General features: G+C 52.8%; 1 protein-coding gene across 1 annotated transcript in view; it reads left to right on the top strand.

The window, feature by feature from the left end:
• Positions 1-1567: 1567 nt before the first annotated feature.
• The window catches only part of CR1 (complement C3b/C4b receptor 1 (Knops blood group)), a 64199-nt gene continuing 47001 nt past the window's right edge, over positions 1568-18765 (top strand). Inside the window, exons 1-19 of the mRNA XM_058040035.1 lie at positions 1568-1679; positions 1910-2092; positions 2632-2823; positions 3431-3530; positions 7018-7136; positions 10517-10708; positions 11318-11401; positions 11592-11700; positions 11868-11953; positions 12199-12411; positions 12899-12958; positions 13189-13252; positions 13405-13515; positions 13719-13910; positions 14116-14205; positions 14445-14540; positions 15362-15573; positions 17965-18038; positions 18141-18234. Coding sequence (XP_057896018.1) covers positions 1568-1679; positions 1910-2092; positions 2632-2823; positions 3431-3530; positions 7018-7136; positions 10517-10708; positions 11318-11401; positions 11592-11700; positions 11868-11953; positions 12199-12411; positions 12899-12958; positions 13189-13252; positions 13405-13515; positions 13719-13910; positions 14116-14205; positions 14445-14540; positions 15362-15573; positions 17965-18038; positions 18141-18234 — 2383 coding nt within the window. The remainder of the gene's footprint in view (positions 1680-1909; positions 2093-2631; positions 2824-3430; positions 3531-7017; positions 7137-10516; positions 10709-11317; positions 11402-11591; positions 11701-11867; positions 11954-12198; positions 12412-12898; positions 12959-13188; positions 13253-13404; positions 13516-13718; positions 13911-14115; positions 14206-14444; positions 14541-15361; positions 15574-17964; positions 18039-18140; positions 18235-18765) is intronic.

Below are 18765 nucleotides of genomic sequence, written 5' to 3' on the forward strand. Positions count from 1 at the left end.
GGAGATACAGGGTGTGGGTGGGGGGTGTGGATGTGGGATGTGGATTCAGGGTATGGGTACAGGATGTGGATCCAGGATCTGGGTCTGGGATGCAGATTTGGGATGTGGATTTGGGATGTGGATTCAGGGTATGGGTACAGGATGTGGATCTGGGATGCAGATTTGGGATGTGGATCAGGATGCGGATTTGGGATGCAGTGGCACTAGGTGGCACACTCGCTCTGCCACAGCACCACAGCTCTGATCAGACCCTGCTCAGATCATCCCTGCCCACAGCCCTGGAGCCCACAGCCAGTGCCCACAGAACCGCCTGACTCAGCTGCATCCAGGGCACAGAGCTGCAGTATCCATCCATCCATCCATCCATCCATCCATCCATCCATCCATCCATCCATCCATCCATCCATCCATCCGTCCATCCATCCATCCATCCATAATCCATCCATCCATCCATCCATCCATCCATCCATCCATCCATCCATCCATCCATCCATCCATCCTCCTGCAGTGTCAGGTGTGGCTCTGCTGGATCAGGGATGCTGTAGAAGGGTGGATCTTCCTCTGAAGGTCCAATGGAAGACGCAGCTGTTCCCTCTGGGAATCCAGTGGGGACAAAAAGCCTGTCTTGCTGTCCCCAGAACCTCAGATTCTATTCTGGTAGGAATGCTTGGCTCCTATGGGCTCACATCTCCCAGTGGGATGCTGCAGTTCTTATCAGCCATGCAGTGACATTCAACAGCCTGTTATCAGCAGGTGTCTCCCAGGAGGGAGGATTGGGTGTGGAAGAGATAAGGAAAACTGCCCACTGAACAGAAGACAACAGCCAAACGGATGGAAAATAAAATACATGTTTGCCTTGCAATCTGGGACATGGTGGTTTAATATTTTACAGAAAATGAAATATGTATGGGCTTGGGGCTGGTACCTGTGGTGCTGGTACTGTGCTGGCACTGTCCTTTGTTCCCAGGGGACAAAACCACTGCACTGTCCCTGTCCCTAAGGGACAAAACCACTCTGTGACACTGTCCCTGCCCAGGGGACAAACCCTCTGCCCTGGCTGATGTCACAGGGACATGTCACAGGGTTAATGGGATGTGGCTGCTCACAGCCGTTCCTCATTACCAGGAGTCAGGCAATCAAAGGAAAATCCAGCAAACGAGAAGGAAAATGCTTTCATTTGCTTCACTGACTGTGCTGACAGCACATCTGTGGTGTGTTACCTGCCAGCAAATAACTAAGGAGGTGTTTCCCACCCGGGATGCAGCTTGAGGCTGGAATGGGGATTTTCTTGTCTGGGAACGTAGTTTTGGAAAAACTCTGTTGGTCTGCGCTCCCTGCCAGCCTCAGAAGAAAAGAATTAAGTGACACAAACGAGCTTGGGGCAGGAGGACCAGGAGGCTCTCCCCGAGCCTGTGAGTGACACTTTCCCCCACCCTGGCTGCTCTCCGTGCTCCGTGGGTGTCCTGGGGAGGCTTCCACAGCTCCCGAGCTTTGGCGGAGCCTGCAGAGCATCCCCTCCCAGCCCTGCAGGCAGCGGGGCTGCAGGAGCAGCGCAGCACTCGCTGCAATGACGGCTGCAGCAGCAGGATGGGGGGCACCCCCCGACCCCCCGAGCTGTGGGCTGATCTCTGTGCTGCTCCTGGCCCTGCTGGGGCTCCTCGGCGTTCCTGCGGCTCACGGTGAGTACGGGGACAGGGAGGGACCGGGGACACCTGCCTGGGTCCCACCTGCAGCTCCGGGACTGGGCTGGGGATGCTCCCCTGAGCCTGGGGCTGTCGCAGACCCAGCCCTGGCTGCTGCCTTCCCTTGGGGAACCCTGGACATCCAAACACCCTCCTGGGGCGGGGAAGGGGCCACAGAAGGGGCTCCTCACCTGAGGAGGTGTTGTCCTGCTGCTCTCCTGCCGCAGGTGACTGCGGGCCCCCGCCTGCCATGACCCACTCCAGCCCCTCCAGCAGCTCCAGCAGCTTCCCGGTGGGATCCAGGGTGACCTTCAGCTGCTCGGGGGGAGCCCGCAGGATCCCGGGCATGCCCGACACCGTGGAGTGCCTGCCCGGCGACATCTGGTCCAGGCTGGCCGAGCCCTGCGGCCGTAAATACCTTCCTTTATATCTGAAACACGGCCCGGGGGGGAATATCCCTGTCCCTCCTGCTTGGCACCATCCCTGTCCCCAGGGGCAAACCTGATATGCTGCACTGTCCCTGTGCCCAGGGCACAAATCCTCTGTGCTGGTTCTGGCTCTGTCCAGGGGACAAAACCTCTGTGCTGGTTCTGTCCCTGTCCCCAGGACAAACCCTCTGCCCTGCCCAGGGGACAAACCCTCTGCCCTGCTGTCCCTCTCAGCCCCTGGTGGCCGCAGGGGTGGCAGAGGGCTCAGTCAGGGATGGGGCTGGGGTCTCCGGTGCCCCCCAGCCCATGCATGGTCTCCCCATTCCTGCTGACCCTCCCCGGGCTCCTGACCCCCCTCCATGCCCGCTCTGGTGCCTGCAGCAGGCTGGAGCCAGGTAAGGAGCCCGAATTCCCCTGGCACCAGCCCCAGGAGCTCTCCAGAAGCATTCCCGTGGTCCCAGGGGGTGTCTGGGCCGCTGCTGGTGGGCAGCTCTGTCAGGCTGGCTCTCCTTGGCTGCCAGGGAGCTGTGCTGCCCCAACCAGGCTGAGGTTTGCTGCCCTGTCCAAGGAGGATGAGAGGAGGAATTTCTTCCCTGTTGGCGCCAACGTCAGCTACGTCTGCCGGCCCGGCTACGAGAACTCCTCGGAGATTTCCCCCTCCAGCACCTGCCTGGAGAACCTGACGTGGTCACAGCCTGCTGAGCTGTGCAGGAGTGAGTATTCCTGCTGCCCCACAGCCCCAAAAGCAGCCCTGGCTGCTCCCAAAATGTTGGGATGATAATGACACAGCCTGGTCATTATCATCCCAACAGCTCCATTAACACGAAATTGGGGGATATTCCTTGTCATTCCTTGTTAAAATTGAACAGCAGCAATATCACTGACGTTCTTTTTGGTTTTTCTGCTGGCATAAACAGGTCTGGTTTGATTTTCATGCCAGTGAATGTTTGGTTGGACTCAGTGATCTCAGAGGTCTTTTCCAACCTCTTTGTGGTCCTAAAGATGTTTTCTCTGGGACATGGCACAGGCAGGGAACAAATCCCAATTTGCTATTCCAGCACTGAACTTCACCATGAAGGCAAAGCATTCTCTTGGTGACATCCATGGAATATTGAGACAGGAATATTTTTTCACAGTCGAGTACCTTGTTCCTAATCCACTGGGATGGAAACCCCCCTGTGGGCGTGGAGCATTTTGGGATCCCCACCTTTGGCTCCTGCCAGTCTGGCTGTGATGCCCATGGAGCGAAATGCTCTGGAACCTTTGGGAATCCCCCAGAGCCCCTGTTTTGTGTCTCATTCAGCCTTTTCGTGTCCCCAGGGAGGTCCTGTGGCACCCCAGGAGCTCTGCCTGGAGGGAGGATGGGGCCCCTCGGGGACCTGCAGCTGGGAGCACGGGTGGAAGTGTCCTGTGAGGATGGGTGAGTGCTGGGACACGGCTCCAGAGGGCACACAGCAGCAGGGAGGGCACCAGGGCCAGGATTCAGGGCCACCTTGTCCTCCAAGTGCCACCCAGAGCAGCTCTGAGTGTCCATCCCAACAGGAGCAGCTGGTTGTACTCACAGCTGATAACTCTGGACTTCAATACAAGCTATTTAAAATATTTCAGCTTAAGATAGTTGAGATATATTGAACAAAAAGGGTTACAATAAGGGATTTCTAAAATCCATTAAAGTTCAGCTGGAAAAGTGCAGTGAAACACAATTTCCACAGTCAGGAGCTGACTCATGGCTGCTGCCTGCTTTCAATCAGGGCCCAAATGCAGTGGACAGGCCCTGGAATTTTAATCTTTAATTTAAACACTCCAGGCAGGGTTCCTCCCTCCAGCAGGAAGCAGCTGGCATCATCTGGCTGGTGCTGCCCAGCCCCAGATGCAGCAGAGGGGTTTTGTCTCTCCCTTGGGATGCAATCGAGAAAATGAGAGCGTGTCCCACCCTGCTGGGGCTGAGCTCAGCTTTGGAAACCCACTGCAGGGTGGAGGGATCACATTGCTCATGCAAGTTAGGTCAGAAATGATCATTATCCACCCTGGCCAGATGCTGAGGGTTTCTGCACAGGAGGGAGAATCAGAATGGGGAAGGTGTCACTGTCCCTGAGCTTCCAGCAAATCAGTGCAAAGCCACTTTAATTAAATATGGATTGAGCCCTGCTGCCCCTCACTGCTCCTGGAGGTCAGGGGGATCTATCTGAATCTGGATTGGGTTGGAACAGACCTTAGAACCCATGCAGTGCCACCCCTGCCGTGGCAGGGACACCTTGCTCTGTCCTGGGGGCTCCTCCCTTTGTCACCTCAGCCCTGGATGGGGACAGGGTCAATGCCAGCAGTGCTGTGAGCCAGGAGCAGGCAGGGATGGAGCTCCTGATTCAGCAAATCCCTGTGGGAATGCATCCCTCAGCTCAGCCCAGCCCTGTCTGGCATCCCCAGAGCATTCTGCCAGCCTCAGCTCCAATTCCTCCCTTCCCTGCCACGGAAAACGCAGAGTCAGAGCAGAGAGGCACCAAAAATAGATGAGCACAGATCCTGACAGGAGTTCTGCTCACCAGCAGTGTCAGCAGCTCTGCTTGTTTTAACTGCCTCTCCCACACTCCTGATCATGCTTGCACTGGGGGTGGGTGGGAAATATTCCCAGTTTTTGGGCAGTTACACTGATTTTCTCTCATGTGTTTTAGGTACAAATTAGTCGGGAATAATTTCATCTGGTGCCAGCTGAAAGGAAATGATGTTGAATGGAGCAAACTTCCGACTTGTGAATGTAAGATTCATCTTAAATTGTGAGATTAAAGCTTTTAACTTCACTCCAGCAGATCCTGCATCCCCATGTACAGACCAAAGCTCTCTTTGGATTGTTTTTGTGGATACTCTGTGGTCAATCTGTCCCCAAAAGCACAGCTGAGAAATGCCCATTCTGCTGCTATTTCAGCAGCTTTGTTCCCACAAAATCAGCGTTTTTGTCATGACTGAAGGTGATGGGGTGAGATTTCCAGGAATCCTGAGCGTGGCAAGCCTGCTGTTTATTTGTCGTGGCAAATAAAGAGAGGGAGAAGAGAGGGAGGAAAGTGTGAGAAGAAAAACACCTGGGGAACAAACCAGAGAGAAGAACTGGGACAGGCGGCAGGGCTTTACCCCTCCAGGGCTGTTACCCACCTGCACCGTCCAAAGTTTATCCTCAAGAACCTCAGGCAGACTCAATCTTTTTGTATTTTATATTAAAACCGAAGCTTTATCAAACACATTGTCCTTCTCTCCTGCAGTAATTACCTGCCCTCCACCTCCTCCAATCAGCCACGGGAGACACGATGGGGAGGGAGTTGAGATTTTTGCTTATAACTCCACGGTGACCTACAGCTGTGAGCCCAGCTTCCAGCTGGTGGGGAATGGGAGCATCCAGTGTGGGAGCAGGGACAAAACCAGCGGGGTCTGGAGTGGAGCCACACCCGAGTGCAAAGGTGCTTTCATCCCATTCAGTGGCTGAAATTATTTATTATTTATTATTTTTTAATTATTCACTATTTATTTTATTATTTGATATTTATTATTTATTACCGATTATTTACTATTTGTTATTTAATATTTAGTAGTATTTAGTATTTCATATTATTTAGTGTTATTCAGTATTCAGTATTTAGTATTTATTTCTTAGTATTTATTATTTATTATTTGGTGTTTATTACTTAGTATTTAGTATTAGTTTGGTATTCATGTGAAACTTATTATTTAATATTTAGTATTTAGTATTTCATATTATTTAGTATTTCTTATTTATTATTTAGTATTTATTACTTAGTATTTAGTATTAGTTTGGTATTTAGGATGAACCTATTGAGGGTATTAATATTAATATATTAATATTAAATTTTTATATAAAATTAAAATTTTAATATTAATTAATATTAAAATATTGAGGGTATGAAGTGCAGGAGGGGTGAAATGCAAGTGCTAAGGAAATTTTAAAGGGGAAAAAGGCGCTGCTGGAGCAAGGACTGGGTGGTCTCTGAAGGAAGGAGGAGTGCTCTGAGCAATGCTCCCTCTCTGTTCCCCCAGAGAAAAGCTCAGCTGTCAGACTTGGAGCAAAAGACACGGAGAGCAGAGCTCCTCCCAAAAGTGAGTTGAAATCATTTGACATTGAATCAAGTGCATTTATTTTTCTCCTTTATCACATTTCTAGGAAAGGCCACCTGGTGAATTTGACCCCGTGAATTCCATTTTCTCAGGTGCCCAGGGAAATGGAGCCCAGCCCTCTCAGAAGGGTCTCCTGTGGGAGAGGAAGCTCAGCCTCTATAAAAAGGCCCTGCAAAACACCATCCAACCCTCCCAGTCCTCCTCTTTCTTCAGGAAACCAGGTCAGTCCTGAGGGACAACGGCATCCGTGCCACCTCCTGCTTACTCCCATCCCTAAAACCCAGATTTTCATTTCTTCTCCCATATTTCTCTTCAGTGAGCAGGAACTGGGCTGCCTCAGGGTTCACATTTGTTCTGCCTTTGTACAAATCCCCAAAATCCTATTCTGGGCCCAGCAAAGGATCCATGTGTCCTCCAAAGTACATGGGGTTCTTTCCCCCACCTGGCTGCTTGCAGAAGTTGAAACGGCCCAAATTTCCATCATTTTGTGGAAGTGAGTGGGTTTTTTGTCATCTTCTTCTCTTCTGTAAGTTTTCTCTGTATAATTTACATTTTTTGCTGGTTCACAGCTCAGCTTTGACTGCACCGACCTCCTATTCTCATAAAAAGCTTTGCTTTGTCTGCAATACATTTTAACTAATTTATTATTTCCTTGCCCTTATGTTATTACAGATTATTAATTTTTTAACTTATTTTCTGGGCATTTTTAAAAGCAAGAGAGGACTTTGTACCAGGTATCCCTGAGAGTGCCAGGGCTCTGGTGCTGATGCCAACCTTGTTCCCCACAGGGAGCTCGTGCACAGCCAGGAGAAGCTGGACGTGGTGGAAGTCCTGGTCCTCCAGATTCCCCACCCGCTGCAGAGGATAATTTCATCCATGAAAAGGGAGAATTTTGGCTTCGTGGGAAGTGCTGGGAGCTGTCATTGTGTCACTGTGAGAGGAGAAGACACAACACCAGCTGGAGGATCTCAGTGCCCAACCGAGGGATGGTGAAAATTGTTCCTCTGGTGTCAGGATCAAGCTGAGCTTGCCCATCCCTGAGTTTTGTCTTTTGGGTCAAGACCAGAAAATCTTTTACCATTCCTGACCTGTTCCAAAAGTGCCCCATGCAATGGTCACACTTACTAGGACTCCTTCTCCTTGCTTTAAGGTAAAGGATGACCTAAATCAGTGTGGTCCCACCTGGTAATTTTTTAATGATGATGTTTTAGCATTCCAAGAAATCGATGGAAAATTATTCCTAAAAGCATTTATTGGCTGATTTCCATATTTGTTCCTCCCATCCGAGTTTTCCTTTCAGTGATTGCCTCCCAGCACCCCGATCCAGCTGCGATCCCTGCTGGCCCCACCAGGGTTTCAGAGAAAACCCCGGAGTTCCTGCAGAGTTCCCCGAGCCCGGCTCTGTCCCGCCCAGCCTGACTCGGTGTTTCCAGGCCCGCAGGTTTTTCTGCTCACTGGCAACACCACAACAAACCCCAAACACAGCCCCGGCCCCCCCGGGGAGGGAGCTGCTCCCCGAACTCCCCAGGAATTCCTGGCTGCAGCTGATCCAGATGTGGATCCAGCTGCCAGCAGGGAGAAGCAAAGCAAGGGCTTCCCTGTCCTGCTGAGTTTTAGCTCTTGTATTTATTTTACGGTACTTGGGATATTACACTGTTTATATCTTGAGTGGTTTAAGCCCTTTCTTTGGCAAAAGCTTCTTCATGTATCGGCCCAAAGTTCCTTGCAGTTTTCATTTCTACCACAGGAAGATAAAGCCACGTGTGGGCCAGGTATCTCTGATCTCATAAGGAAAAGGAGCCACTTCTGCTTTCCAGAGGGAGGGACCCAGCTCAGTCCCACTGTGACCACATCAATGAGGCACAGACACAGAAATACAACTCCTAAATAACCTCCCCAGGGCTGCCACCCTGCAACAGAGGGACTGGAAAACTCGTGTGTGTTCTTTAGGCTGCCTACCCCAATTTTGTCCTGTAAAGACCTAAAACCCGCAAAGCCTTTCTGGGTTTTTATTTCTATTTAGTAATAAATAGAAATTGTTTGTAAAGGGTACTCTGTGAATTCAACTCCCTGCTGTTTTCTCATCGTAGTTTATTCTCTTTTTCAAGAAGGAATCAGCTTTAAGGTATATCCTGGCAATGATCAGATTCAATGTTCTGTCAGTTCTTTATCACTCTGAACATTTATTCTATAAATGCCATCCATGGCAGGCTGAATTTGGTTACCTATTTTTTAAAAAGTAGTAAAGGAGGAAAGCAGGGATGTGTTTCTGGGAAGTAGTTTGGAAAAGGCAGCTGGAGTTACACCTCCCCTAACCCTGTTCAGCCACTCTGGGGCTGAGCCCTGCAGCCCCTGAGCTGAGACTCAGCCTAGGCAGATTCAGGCTCAGCTCAGGGAGATTCAGGCTCAGCCCAGGCAGACCCAGGCTCAGCTCAGGAGGTTTTGGGAGCCGAGTTTCTGTGGCATTCCCAGGGCAGCAGCTCCAGCGCTGTTTTTGCTGCTGGGTTTTGCTGTCCAGCCTCGGGCAGCTCCCCGTGCCTGCCACCAGCAGCTGTCGGGGCTGATCCCCGCGCTGCAGGGACGGGTGGCAGGGCCAGATAAAGCTGCTGGCCCTCGGTGGCCTGGCAGAGACACAGCTGCTATCGGGGGGCTCAGCCACCGCCCGGGAGGAGCCGCTGCGGGGCAGCGAATGCGGGTGCACAGGGCAAGGGGCACAGATATCTCCTGCTCCCTCCCCAAGCAGAAAACAGCCCGCTTTCTGGGGTTTTCTGGGTTTTTCAGGGGTTCAGCCTGTGAGCAAAGGCATTTTCACTCGGTTCTGAGTGCAGCCACTCCCTACGGGGGCTCAGCATCACGCAGAGCCTTTGCCAAATACTTTTCAGCATCTTCCTGCCCCGTGCCAAAGTCACTGCCCTAAGCCAATACAGAATTCCCCAGAATTTAAAGGTGTTTTTTGTCTTCCTGCTGACAGATTCCTTTAGCCTTATGCAGCCACCATACCCGTTCAGGCCAGTGAGCTGTGAAAACGCAGCCAAGGTCTCTCCATGGAATTTGTCACCGTGTTTACGAGGGAGTGTTTTATAGGCATACGTTATCCAAGGTGCTGGATTCCTTCCTTCGGAAACCACCTCTGTGTCTCATTGTTACACCTGATTGGAACTTAAATTGTATAGGAAAGGAAAATAAAGTGGAAATTAAAAAGAAATAAATAAAAGGGGTAAGTTGGTAAGTTTGAGCAGTGGAAACATCGCGGTTTCCTGGATAACCAAGGGAAACAGGAAGGTGCAGGTCGGCAGCTGCTGGCTGCCCTCTCCTTGGACTGGGAGGACACGTTCCCCTTCCTGCCCTTTTAGGTTTGGGTATTTTCTTTTCCTTTGCGACTTTGGCAGCTTTGGAGGGAGGGTTTTTTTTTCCTGGAAGTGTAGAATAAGGCTGGGAAGGAGAGGCTGAGGCAGCGGATTCCCGGGGAGCCGCTCCTTGGGATGCCAGGCGCGCCTGGCACCGCTCACCCCGCGCGTTCCACACCCAGCCCCGCTCCCCACCGCGCTCCCGGCTTTCGTCAGAGCCTTCCCGGAGCTGAGCTGAGCTCAGCGGAGCTGGGCTGGCCGGGAGGGGCGGGCGGGGGCTCCGCGGAGCTCGGAGCAGCCCCGCGGGAGTGGCTCCGCTGCCCGGGCAGTGCCGGGGGACCCGCGATGGGCTCCGGCCGCCGCCGCTCGCTCCTGCTGCTGCTGGTGCTGCTGCTGGTGCTGCTGGAGCTGCCCGCGGCGTGGGGTGAGCCCCTGGAGGGGAGCGGGGTGCGGGGAGCCGGGCACGCCGGGCTGGGGGCTCCGTGCGTTCGGGAGCGTTCTCTGCGCCCGCGGGTGTGCAAGTGTAGGATCTGTGGGAGTGTGGGTTATCCACGGGAGTGTGGGTTATCCATGGCAGTGTGCGTTACCCATGGCAGTGTGGGTTATCCACGCGAGAGTGGGTTATCCATGGGGCTGCGGATTATCCATGGCAGTGTGTGCTATCCATGGGAATGTGGATTATCCATGGCAGTGTGTGCTATCCATAGGAGTGTGGGTTATCCATGGGAGTGTGGGTTATCCATGGGACTGTGGGTTACCCATGGGAGTGTGGGTTATCAATGGCAGTGTGGGTTATCCATAGGAGTGTGGGTTATCCATGGGAGTGTGGGTTATCCATGGGAAAGCGGGTTATCCATGGCAGTGTGCGTTATTCATGGGAGTGTGTGTAATATATATATGCAGAAGGAGCCCCACTAAATCGCTGTTTATTTTCCCACAGGGGACTGTGGGCCGCTGCCAAATATCAGCCACGCTGAGCCCCGAGGAGACAGCAAACACCAGCAGAGCTTCAGTGTGGGCTCCACAGTGACTTTTCGCTGTGTCCCGGGTTACACCAAGCTCCCCTCTCTCTCCGACACCATCCAGTGCCTGTCGAACTCCCGCTGGTCCAGCCTGCCAGAGTTCTGTGGCCGTGAGTGTTTCCCTTTCTCTGACACAGGAGGGTGTGAGTTGCTTGCGGGAACACCCACAGCTTTGGCAATCGCTGCCTCAGGGGTTTCCTCATCACACAGGATGAAGTGGTCTGGCCACTTCTCTTGCTGCCCCTTTTTCCTACCCTCCACCGAGGCCGTTGGAGCCACTTGTGTGGCACTTGTGTGTTAATGAAAATAGAGGAACAGCTTGGGAAGCGCATGGAAAAGGGGAGGGAATGCAGAGCACCAAGTGACCAAAGGGTTAACCAGGCGGGGAGGTTTGGCTTTGGGGATTTGGAAACTTCTCCAGTGAGAACTGGCTGCACTTCCCCACCTCGGACGATTCCCTGGTGGAAGTGGGCAGGGAGGAGGGCACTGTTTGGGGTGCCCATGCTCTTAGTGAGACTCGTGTGTTATCACTCGGATTTATGTTTACAGTTGAAAGCAAAGTGTTATTTTTGCTCTGTAACCGGACATTTGGGTGTCTCTGTGGTGGCCAGGCAGCTGTCCCACACCCAGGTCTGTGCAATTTGCTGCGCTATCACCAGAAGACAAAATGCAGAATTTTTACGCTGTTAACACCACGGTGAGGTACGTTTGTCGCCTAGCTTATGAAAACACCACAGTCCAGCCCCCCACCAGCACCTGTTTGGACAACTTAACGTGGACAGAAGTTCCTGAACTGTGTCAGAGTGAGTGTCCCCATCTCATTTCATTTTGCCCTATGCTGTGTTCCAAGTGCCACGCCTGTATTTTAAAATTGCTCTTCTCTAATGACATTTAACATAAAATACCATTAATTGCCATTCTGCTATGAAAATTAAGTTTGTGGGGCTTTTCCCAGCCTCATGGTGCCCTAAGGACAATCTTACTCTATTTCAGAGAAATCTTGTGGTATTCCAGCCAATCCAGAACATGGCCAAGCCATCCTAAAAGATATCCTAAAAGATCATCTGCTGGGTGGAACAGCCAGAGTGGTTTGTGACCGTGGGTGAGTGTGGAGTCACTTCCCTCTGCACCCCAGCTGCCCGGCCAGAGTCACTGGGGTGTGAACTGGGACATGGGGCTCTGCCCATGCAGTCCTCAGCACCTCTGTGGTGACACATTCTTGGTTGGTGACAACCAGCTGATTTTGGGATGTGCCTTTTGCCCCCGCAGGTACAGACTGAAGGGAGCATCACCTTCCATCAGGTGTCTCCTAGAGGGCGACAAAGCTGTCTGGAGTCCTCTTCCAGCTTGTCAGGGTGAGTGAAGTTGTCCAGTGCTTGACTGGAAAAACCAAATATTCCAATCTAGAAATTCCAAATTTTTGGTTTATTTCACTGAGTGAGGTCAGGCCAGCATCTCTGCAAGGGGACAGCTGCTGTCACAAGCAGGGATCCCCAGGAGCATCACTGGTTCCTGCGAAAGCCTGGCAAAAGCAGAAGAAGAAGAGAAGGGAAGAGCATCCCAGGGTCCCCTCCTGAGTTCTCTCCTCTTTCTCCCGCAGTGATTTCCTGTCCCCCTCCTCCAGCCATCCCCCACGGGCAGCACAGTGGGAACAGCTCGGGGCAGTTCGTGCTGGGCTCCGTCGCAACCTACACGTGTGAGCCGGGGCTGGAGCTGGTGGGGCAGGACACGCTGCGCTGCACCGGCGACAGCGGCGACAGCGGCGACAGCGGCGACAGCGGCACCTGGAGCGGGGCCCCGCCCGCCTGCCGGGGTGAGCCCATCCCTGCCCGCAGCCTCCCCTTGCCCGCAGCTCGCTCCTGCTGCTGCTCCCTGCTGCCCAGCCCGTCTGGCAGCACAGGCACTCTGCGGGCTTTGGTTCCAGGGCTCTGCACGGTGCCAGGCTCTGCTGAGCAGCACCAGGAGCAGAACCAGACTTGGGTTTATGTTTTTCCTTCGAGAGGAGCAGGCAGAAATGTAATGAACAATGTGGGATATTATCAGTGGCTGCTAAGCTGGTGGAGGGAACTTAGAAAGGATTTATTTATGTCTTGTGTCCAACAATACCCAGGCAATAAAGCCAAGTGGAACAGCAGAATCCTCTCTGTCTTCAAGGCCTGGAGTGGCACAAGAGGTCCCTGCCACAGCCTGGGATGCACAAGTCACCTGCCCATGTGTTGTTTACTCCTCTCTGAACTATTTTATATATTGAGCACCATATAAAATCACATTTTGAGTGTTTTTCCTTTGTCTCTCCCTAGTTAAAACCACAGCAGAGACAAACCAAACCAAACCCTCAGAAGAGAATCCTTACTGGCTGGGTAAGAGCTCCACTTCTTAGAAGCCCTGTTAATTGCTGTAATTGCACCGCATTTTGGCCTTCATGTTTTTAACTTCCTTTCATTATTTTCCTCCCCAGCAAGCATCCTCATTCCGAGTTGCATTGGTAAGTACTTAAAATTGAAAATATATTTTCCTACCCCAAAGCTGTCTGCTGTTAAATACCTGGAGTCAATGGTTGATTTCACTCTCCCTTTCCCTTCTTTGTTAGTTCCCCCAGTAGCCCTTGGAATTCTAGCTGGGATCATCGTGAGACGAAAAGAGAGTGAAAAGCAGTAAGCTGCCCCTCCAAAATCAGAACTTTCCCTGGGGATAAGTGGATTTTTCCTTTCAAACCCCGTACCTTCAGTATATTGGCATGGTTAGCACAATATTTCCATGTTGTGAAGCTTTTATTCTACAATTTTCTCCCTTTCTGTCTCTCCAGCTCTTATAATGTGAATTCACAAAAGCAGGAGGTGAAGGGAAGGGATGCAGCGATGCACCTGGAGGTTACAGATGAGAAGAAGCTCCCCAAGCCCTGGAATTCCTATTTTTGGTAGGTTTGCTTGTTCACCTGCCCAAAACCTTGTGCCTGACTACAGCCAGGGGCCTCAGTGCTGCCGAGCTCACCTGTGCAGAAGATCTTTGAGCAATTTTTGACTTCCAAATGCCACGATGAACACCCTGCTGTCCAAAGGGGGCTTCAGGAGGGTTTGGGCTTTGCTGGGTGGATTTCCCCCATCTCTCTCTCGTCCACAGCCACACAGGGAAGTGCCACGTGTGTCCCAGCTGTGAGGAGCAGCTCCACAGTGCCCTGGCCCCTCTCTCAGAGCCCCCACACCACGGCTGTGCCGCCTGCCAGGACTGGCTGAGCTCCCAGCCCCAAAAGCCCCGCAGCTACTCGGTGCCCAGCGTTGGTGATGGGGACAGCCAGAGCCCAGCAGGCACCAGGTAAAATCCAACAGGGGAGCAAAGCGAGGGGAAAGGGGGAGCAAGCATCTCTGTGTGGGTAAAGTGAGTTTGGCAGCTGGAATTTGTGTCCTTCCTGCTTTAGCAGGAGCAAGGGTTTGATATTTAGGGAATAGTGGCTCAGCTGGGCAGGAGGTGTTTTTGGGAAGCCACACACTCAGGATCTGTGTTCTCTCTGTGTGTTCAGCTCTCCTGCCATGGATGTGCTGAGGGCAGATGGCACAGGAGGAGCTGCTCCGTGGAGGAGTGAGGCAGAGCAGCCCATGGACCACCAAAGGTCAGTCTTCCACCCAAAAACACCCAGATGCCACGGTGGGCATGGACAAAACCCAGCGAATTTCAGAACTGTGCTTATCAGAGAATCCCAGAGTGGTTTGGGTTGGAAGGGACCTCAAAGCTCATCTCATGCCATCCCCACACCTCCCACTACCCCAGGTTGTTCCAAAACCCCAGAACCACGGCCTGGAAGGCGCATCCATGCTCTCAGTGCTCACCCTCAATGGTTCCTCTCCACAGTGACCACATCTGTCCCATCTGTGAGAGCTGGCTGCGTGCCCACACTGGCCAGGGGGACAGCAGGGCTGTGACACCGGGCGAGTGGCAGCACAAGGGGTGAGTGTGGCCAGGCCAGGCAGCTCCTGCCAGCCCTGCAGGGAGTGCCCAGCGCCCTCCAAGCTGAGCTCACTGCTAAACTCAGAATAAAGCAGGTGGCCCTGTGTGACTGTTGGCTGCTCCTTGCCCTGTGCCAGGGTAAAGGGTGGTGCCTGCTCAAGCGGAGAGAGGTGGAACTGGGTGAGGTTCACTCAGATGATGCTTGTTGGGTTTCCCTGGGTGTCTCTGGAGCAGCCTGGGCTCCTCACTGTGCTCAGCCTCGTGTTCTTTGGGGCTCTGGGTTTGGTTAAGCAGCAAAGAGCCCAGGTGAGACCCTGCATTGGGAGCCTCTGCTCAGCCACTGCCCAGGGCTTTTCCCACCTCTGGGTGTGGTTCCTTTGCTTGAGGCAAGGTAAGGTTTTGGGCCAGAGAAGTGATGAGGTAAAGCTGTTTGCTCAGTTTATTTATTTATTCTGACACTCGCCCATGTGAGTCTGGTGCTTCCTCAACACAGTCACCATTGACAGAGCCAAATTCACATGAAAACCCAGATAAACATGGTTGGACATGTGCATCTGCTTGCTTTGGCTTCGGGAAGTGTGAACTCCTTGCTGCTGCCTTTGCTTTGGGGTTTTTCCATTTATTCCTGTGAGTGCCTGCTCCGCTGGCCGGGAGCCCCAATCCTGGGGGAGCTGGTCCAGTTCTGCATTCTTGAACCTCTGCCTGCTGGAGTTTAAAAAGGGAAATGGTGAAGGAGAGCAGCTCCGTGGGTGCTGGAGGGGTTTGGAGAGGGGCAGGTCCTGTCACAAGCCTCTGGGACTCACTCCCCTCTCTCCCCACAGCCCCCAGGGCCCCGTCTGCCCCCCCTGCACGGACAGACAGCTCCTGTCCCTGGTCCACGGGGACACAGCCAGCAGCCCCGTGTGTCCCCTGGCCGGGGAGGGCACCCCAGCCCACCTGGTCCCTCCGCACAGCCCCGGCTGCCACCTGTGCCCCGTGTGCTCGGTGCCCAGCCACGCTCACCTGTGCCAGCCCCAGCGCCTGGCACCTGATGGTAGGAGCTGCTCGGGGCACCCCAAACACCCCAGGCCCCTGGGGAGGCTGCTCAAACCCTCCCCAGGCCGGGGGCATCCCCTGATCCCGGCTTGTTTCCCACTGCAGGATAAACCCAGGAGCTGAGGAGGGGAGTCCAGCACCGATCCCTGGCAGGGATTCAGCTCTGAGTGCAACAAAGGGACCTGAAACCAACGCTCTGACTTCACCTGGGCTGGCACAGAAGCAGAAAAACCAAACATACTTCAAACCCACCTCTGTGTTGGTTTGACGCCCACTTTTTTGTTTATTTTTGTATGAACAAAGTGTTTTTGCAGCTCTTAAAGTGAGACTTAAAAAAGTCAGTAAACGTTTCTTTGCGCTAGGAAAACAATTTCCTCTTTGCACAATCTTACAAGATTTATTTGTATTTCTTAAACTACTTTTTTAAAACTGAGGTTCCTTTCCTAGTGTGCAGATAAAAATGCAAAATTTAGAGTATTTATAGTAAAACTGTTTTGTAAATAAAACAAATATAAAATAAGGAATACTGGTATCCTGGCTCTGGGGTTTATTTCATATTTACTAATCAACCCTTCCCACAGAGTGGGTTAAATGATTTTGCAGTCTCATAATTTGCCAGATGTAATCAAGTTCATTAATGGCTTCTGCTCAATTAATCGCTGCTGTTGCACTGGTGCCTGGTGCCTGAGCTTTCCTGGGAATTGTGATGGGGGAGATGGGGCAGGGCTCTGCTTTCCCTCCTGACAAAGTGGCCTTGAAGCAGCGACTGCCAGGAACCCCTGGCACTGCTGTGGGGGACTGGAGTGCTTTGGAAGGCACCTGGAGGGCTGCTCAGAACCTATAAATTCAATATTCCTAATGGAATACTGCTGAGAACTTCTGGAATGCTGCTGAGAACTCAAGGGCACCTATCCCTGTGTGAAACCACGGAGATGCCAAGACCTTTGCCCTGGGAGCAGGACACCAACCCCGCAGCTTTTGGGCACTTTGCTTTCATCCTGCCTGCCCTGAGCCACTCGTGGCTGTGCTGAGGATGTGTGTGAGCGTGGAGAGAGGTGAGGGAGGGACCATTTGGGCAAAATGCCCCGGGTTTCTCTGGCTGATGGCAAGGCCATGCTGAGGCATTGGTGTCCTTTCCTGGCCGTAACTCAGCCTGGCTGAAGATCACTGGATAAGCTGTCATAAAATGGAGTTAAGATTGGAAGGTTTCCTGTTTGGAAGGCATTCAGAATTTGAGCTGCTGGTAAAGCAAAATGTTGAGGTTTGGGGTTTTGTCTGCTGCAGAGGTAAATCACCCATCTGGGAGCTTCTCATGAAGCACACTGGGAACAGGAACCCCCCAAATGTGCCTACTACAGACCTTTGGTTTCTCCATTTTCCCCTGCTGGCAGGAACATGCCTTTAATAAGAAGGAAACTCACAAATAACCATTTCCATGCACACATCAGCCTTGTTCCAGACAGGCCCCCAGGTTCTCCCTCCCCAGCAGAGCCCTGTCCTGCTCAGCTGTCACAGGGGCACTGCAGATCCTGTTCCTTCAGCCCTGCACAACAAGCACTTGCACATTGCTGGTTATTTTTATTGCTCTTTTACTGTAAGCCATGTGAGTGACTAAAAGGGCAAAATACAACCTAAAGGCTCTCAGCTCTGGGTTGTGTTTGGTTTTGCTATTTTAATCCCAGCACGTTTATTCACACTGCATAGTCCAAAGTGATTTTTTTTCCAAATGATTTAACATGTGATTTGGGGATCAGCTTGGAATTATCCCCCCACAATCTCATGAAAGGAATTGTGAATGCTGAAACTTTGTGTACAGGTGTGGTCACCAAAATTTACCATTGGAGAGGGTTTATTTACTGCATTTGTAATCAATTGCACATCATTTTTCTTTGTCATCTGAGTGCAAATCGCCAAGTGCAATCTGAAGTGTGAGCGTTGGATTTGTAAGTATTGGAAGCTCTCTGTCAATAAAAGAAATAAAAGGACTGATCAGTTCCTGTCTCGCTGCCTGCTTCAGGCTCAGGAAGTGTCACCTGTGTGGGGTGGGCAGCTGGAGCTGCTGGGGCTGCTCCTCATCCAAAACTCCTGTTGGGGGTTTATTTTTCCTGCCAGCGGGGAGGGATGAGCCCAGGGTCGGGTCAGAGGATTTGTGCCCCCAATTTTTGTCCTGTTTTTATGGGAAGAGGGAATTCCCCACTGCTGTGACCCTTAGGACACCTTCATCCCACCCCTTAGGTGCCACCACCATCCCCTGGGGCTCTGGGACAGAGCCTGGGACACTTCCCCTAAGGAGGACACTCTGCTCCATGGGCACAGAGCAGCTGCAGCACCTCTGCCTGCCCCCAGCCCTTTTCACCCCTCTTTCCACATCCTCCCCTGCCAAAACCAGCAGCAGCAGCAGCCTGGGGCACCTGCAGCCTCCTCGGGGTGCTGGCTGCGCTGCACGTCCTGGGGAGCCCCCAGGTTCCTGTCCCACACTCCTGGGAAGTCCCCCAGCAGCATCTCCTTCCTCCCACGGGGGCACTGGGGGGAACTGGGCTGCCCATATCTGCCCCGTGCCCGCAGGAGCTGCTGCCTGTGCCAGGGATGGTGCCCACCTTCACCCTCTGCCTGCTGGGCAGCTGCGCCCTGCTCCTCAGCACCACGCCCAGGGCTCAAGGTAAGGCAGGGCAGCAGCTCTGCTCCTCTGGGGCCTTCCTCCCACAGCCCTCCTGCTCCTCCTCACTGCTCTGTCCTCGCTGATCCCTGTGCTTTTCTCTGTGGGGGGAAATGGGAGCCCTGCACTGCTCCCAGGTGGCCTTGGCATCACAGAGCCCTGAGCTCCTCTGATGATGGCAGAGACCCTCTGGGGTCACCAGAGCCACAGCTGGCCCATCACCAGAGCCAGAACTGGCACATCACCAGAGCCAGAACTGGCACATCACCAGAGCCACAGCTGGCACATCACCAGAGCCAGAGCTGGCACGTCACCAGAGCCACAGCTGGCACATCACCAGAGCCACAGCTGGCACATCACCAGAGTCACAGCTGGCACATCACCAGAGCCAGAGCTGGCACATCACCAGAGCCAGAGCTGGCATTCCCAGCCTGGCTGGGCACCCCCATCCCCTGGCAGAGCACAGATCCCTGGGGGCTGTTGGGTCAGTCCTGGGCTGCCCTGTCAGTGATTTCCTGGGTTGGATAGGACCCT

Source organism: Melospiza georgiana, chromosome 23 (assembly GCF_028018845.1).
Source record: "Melospiza georgiana isolate bMelGeo1 chromosome 23, bMelGeo1.pri, whole genome shotgun sequence".
Lineage (NCBI taxonomy): Eukaryota > Metazoa > Chordata > Aves > Passeriformes > Passerellidae > Melospiza > Melospiza georgiana.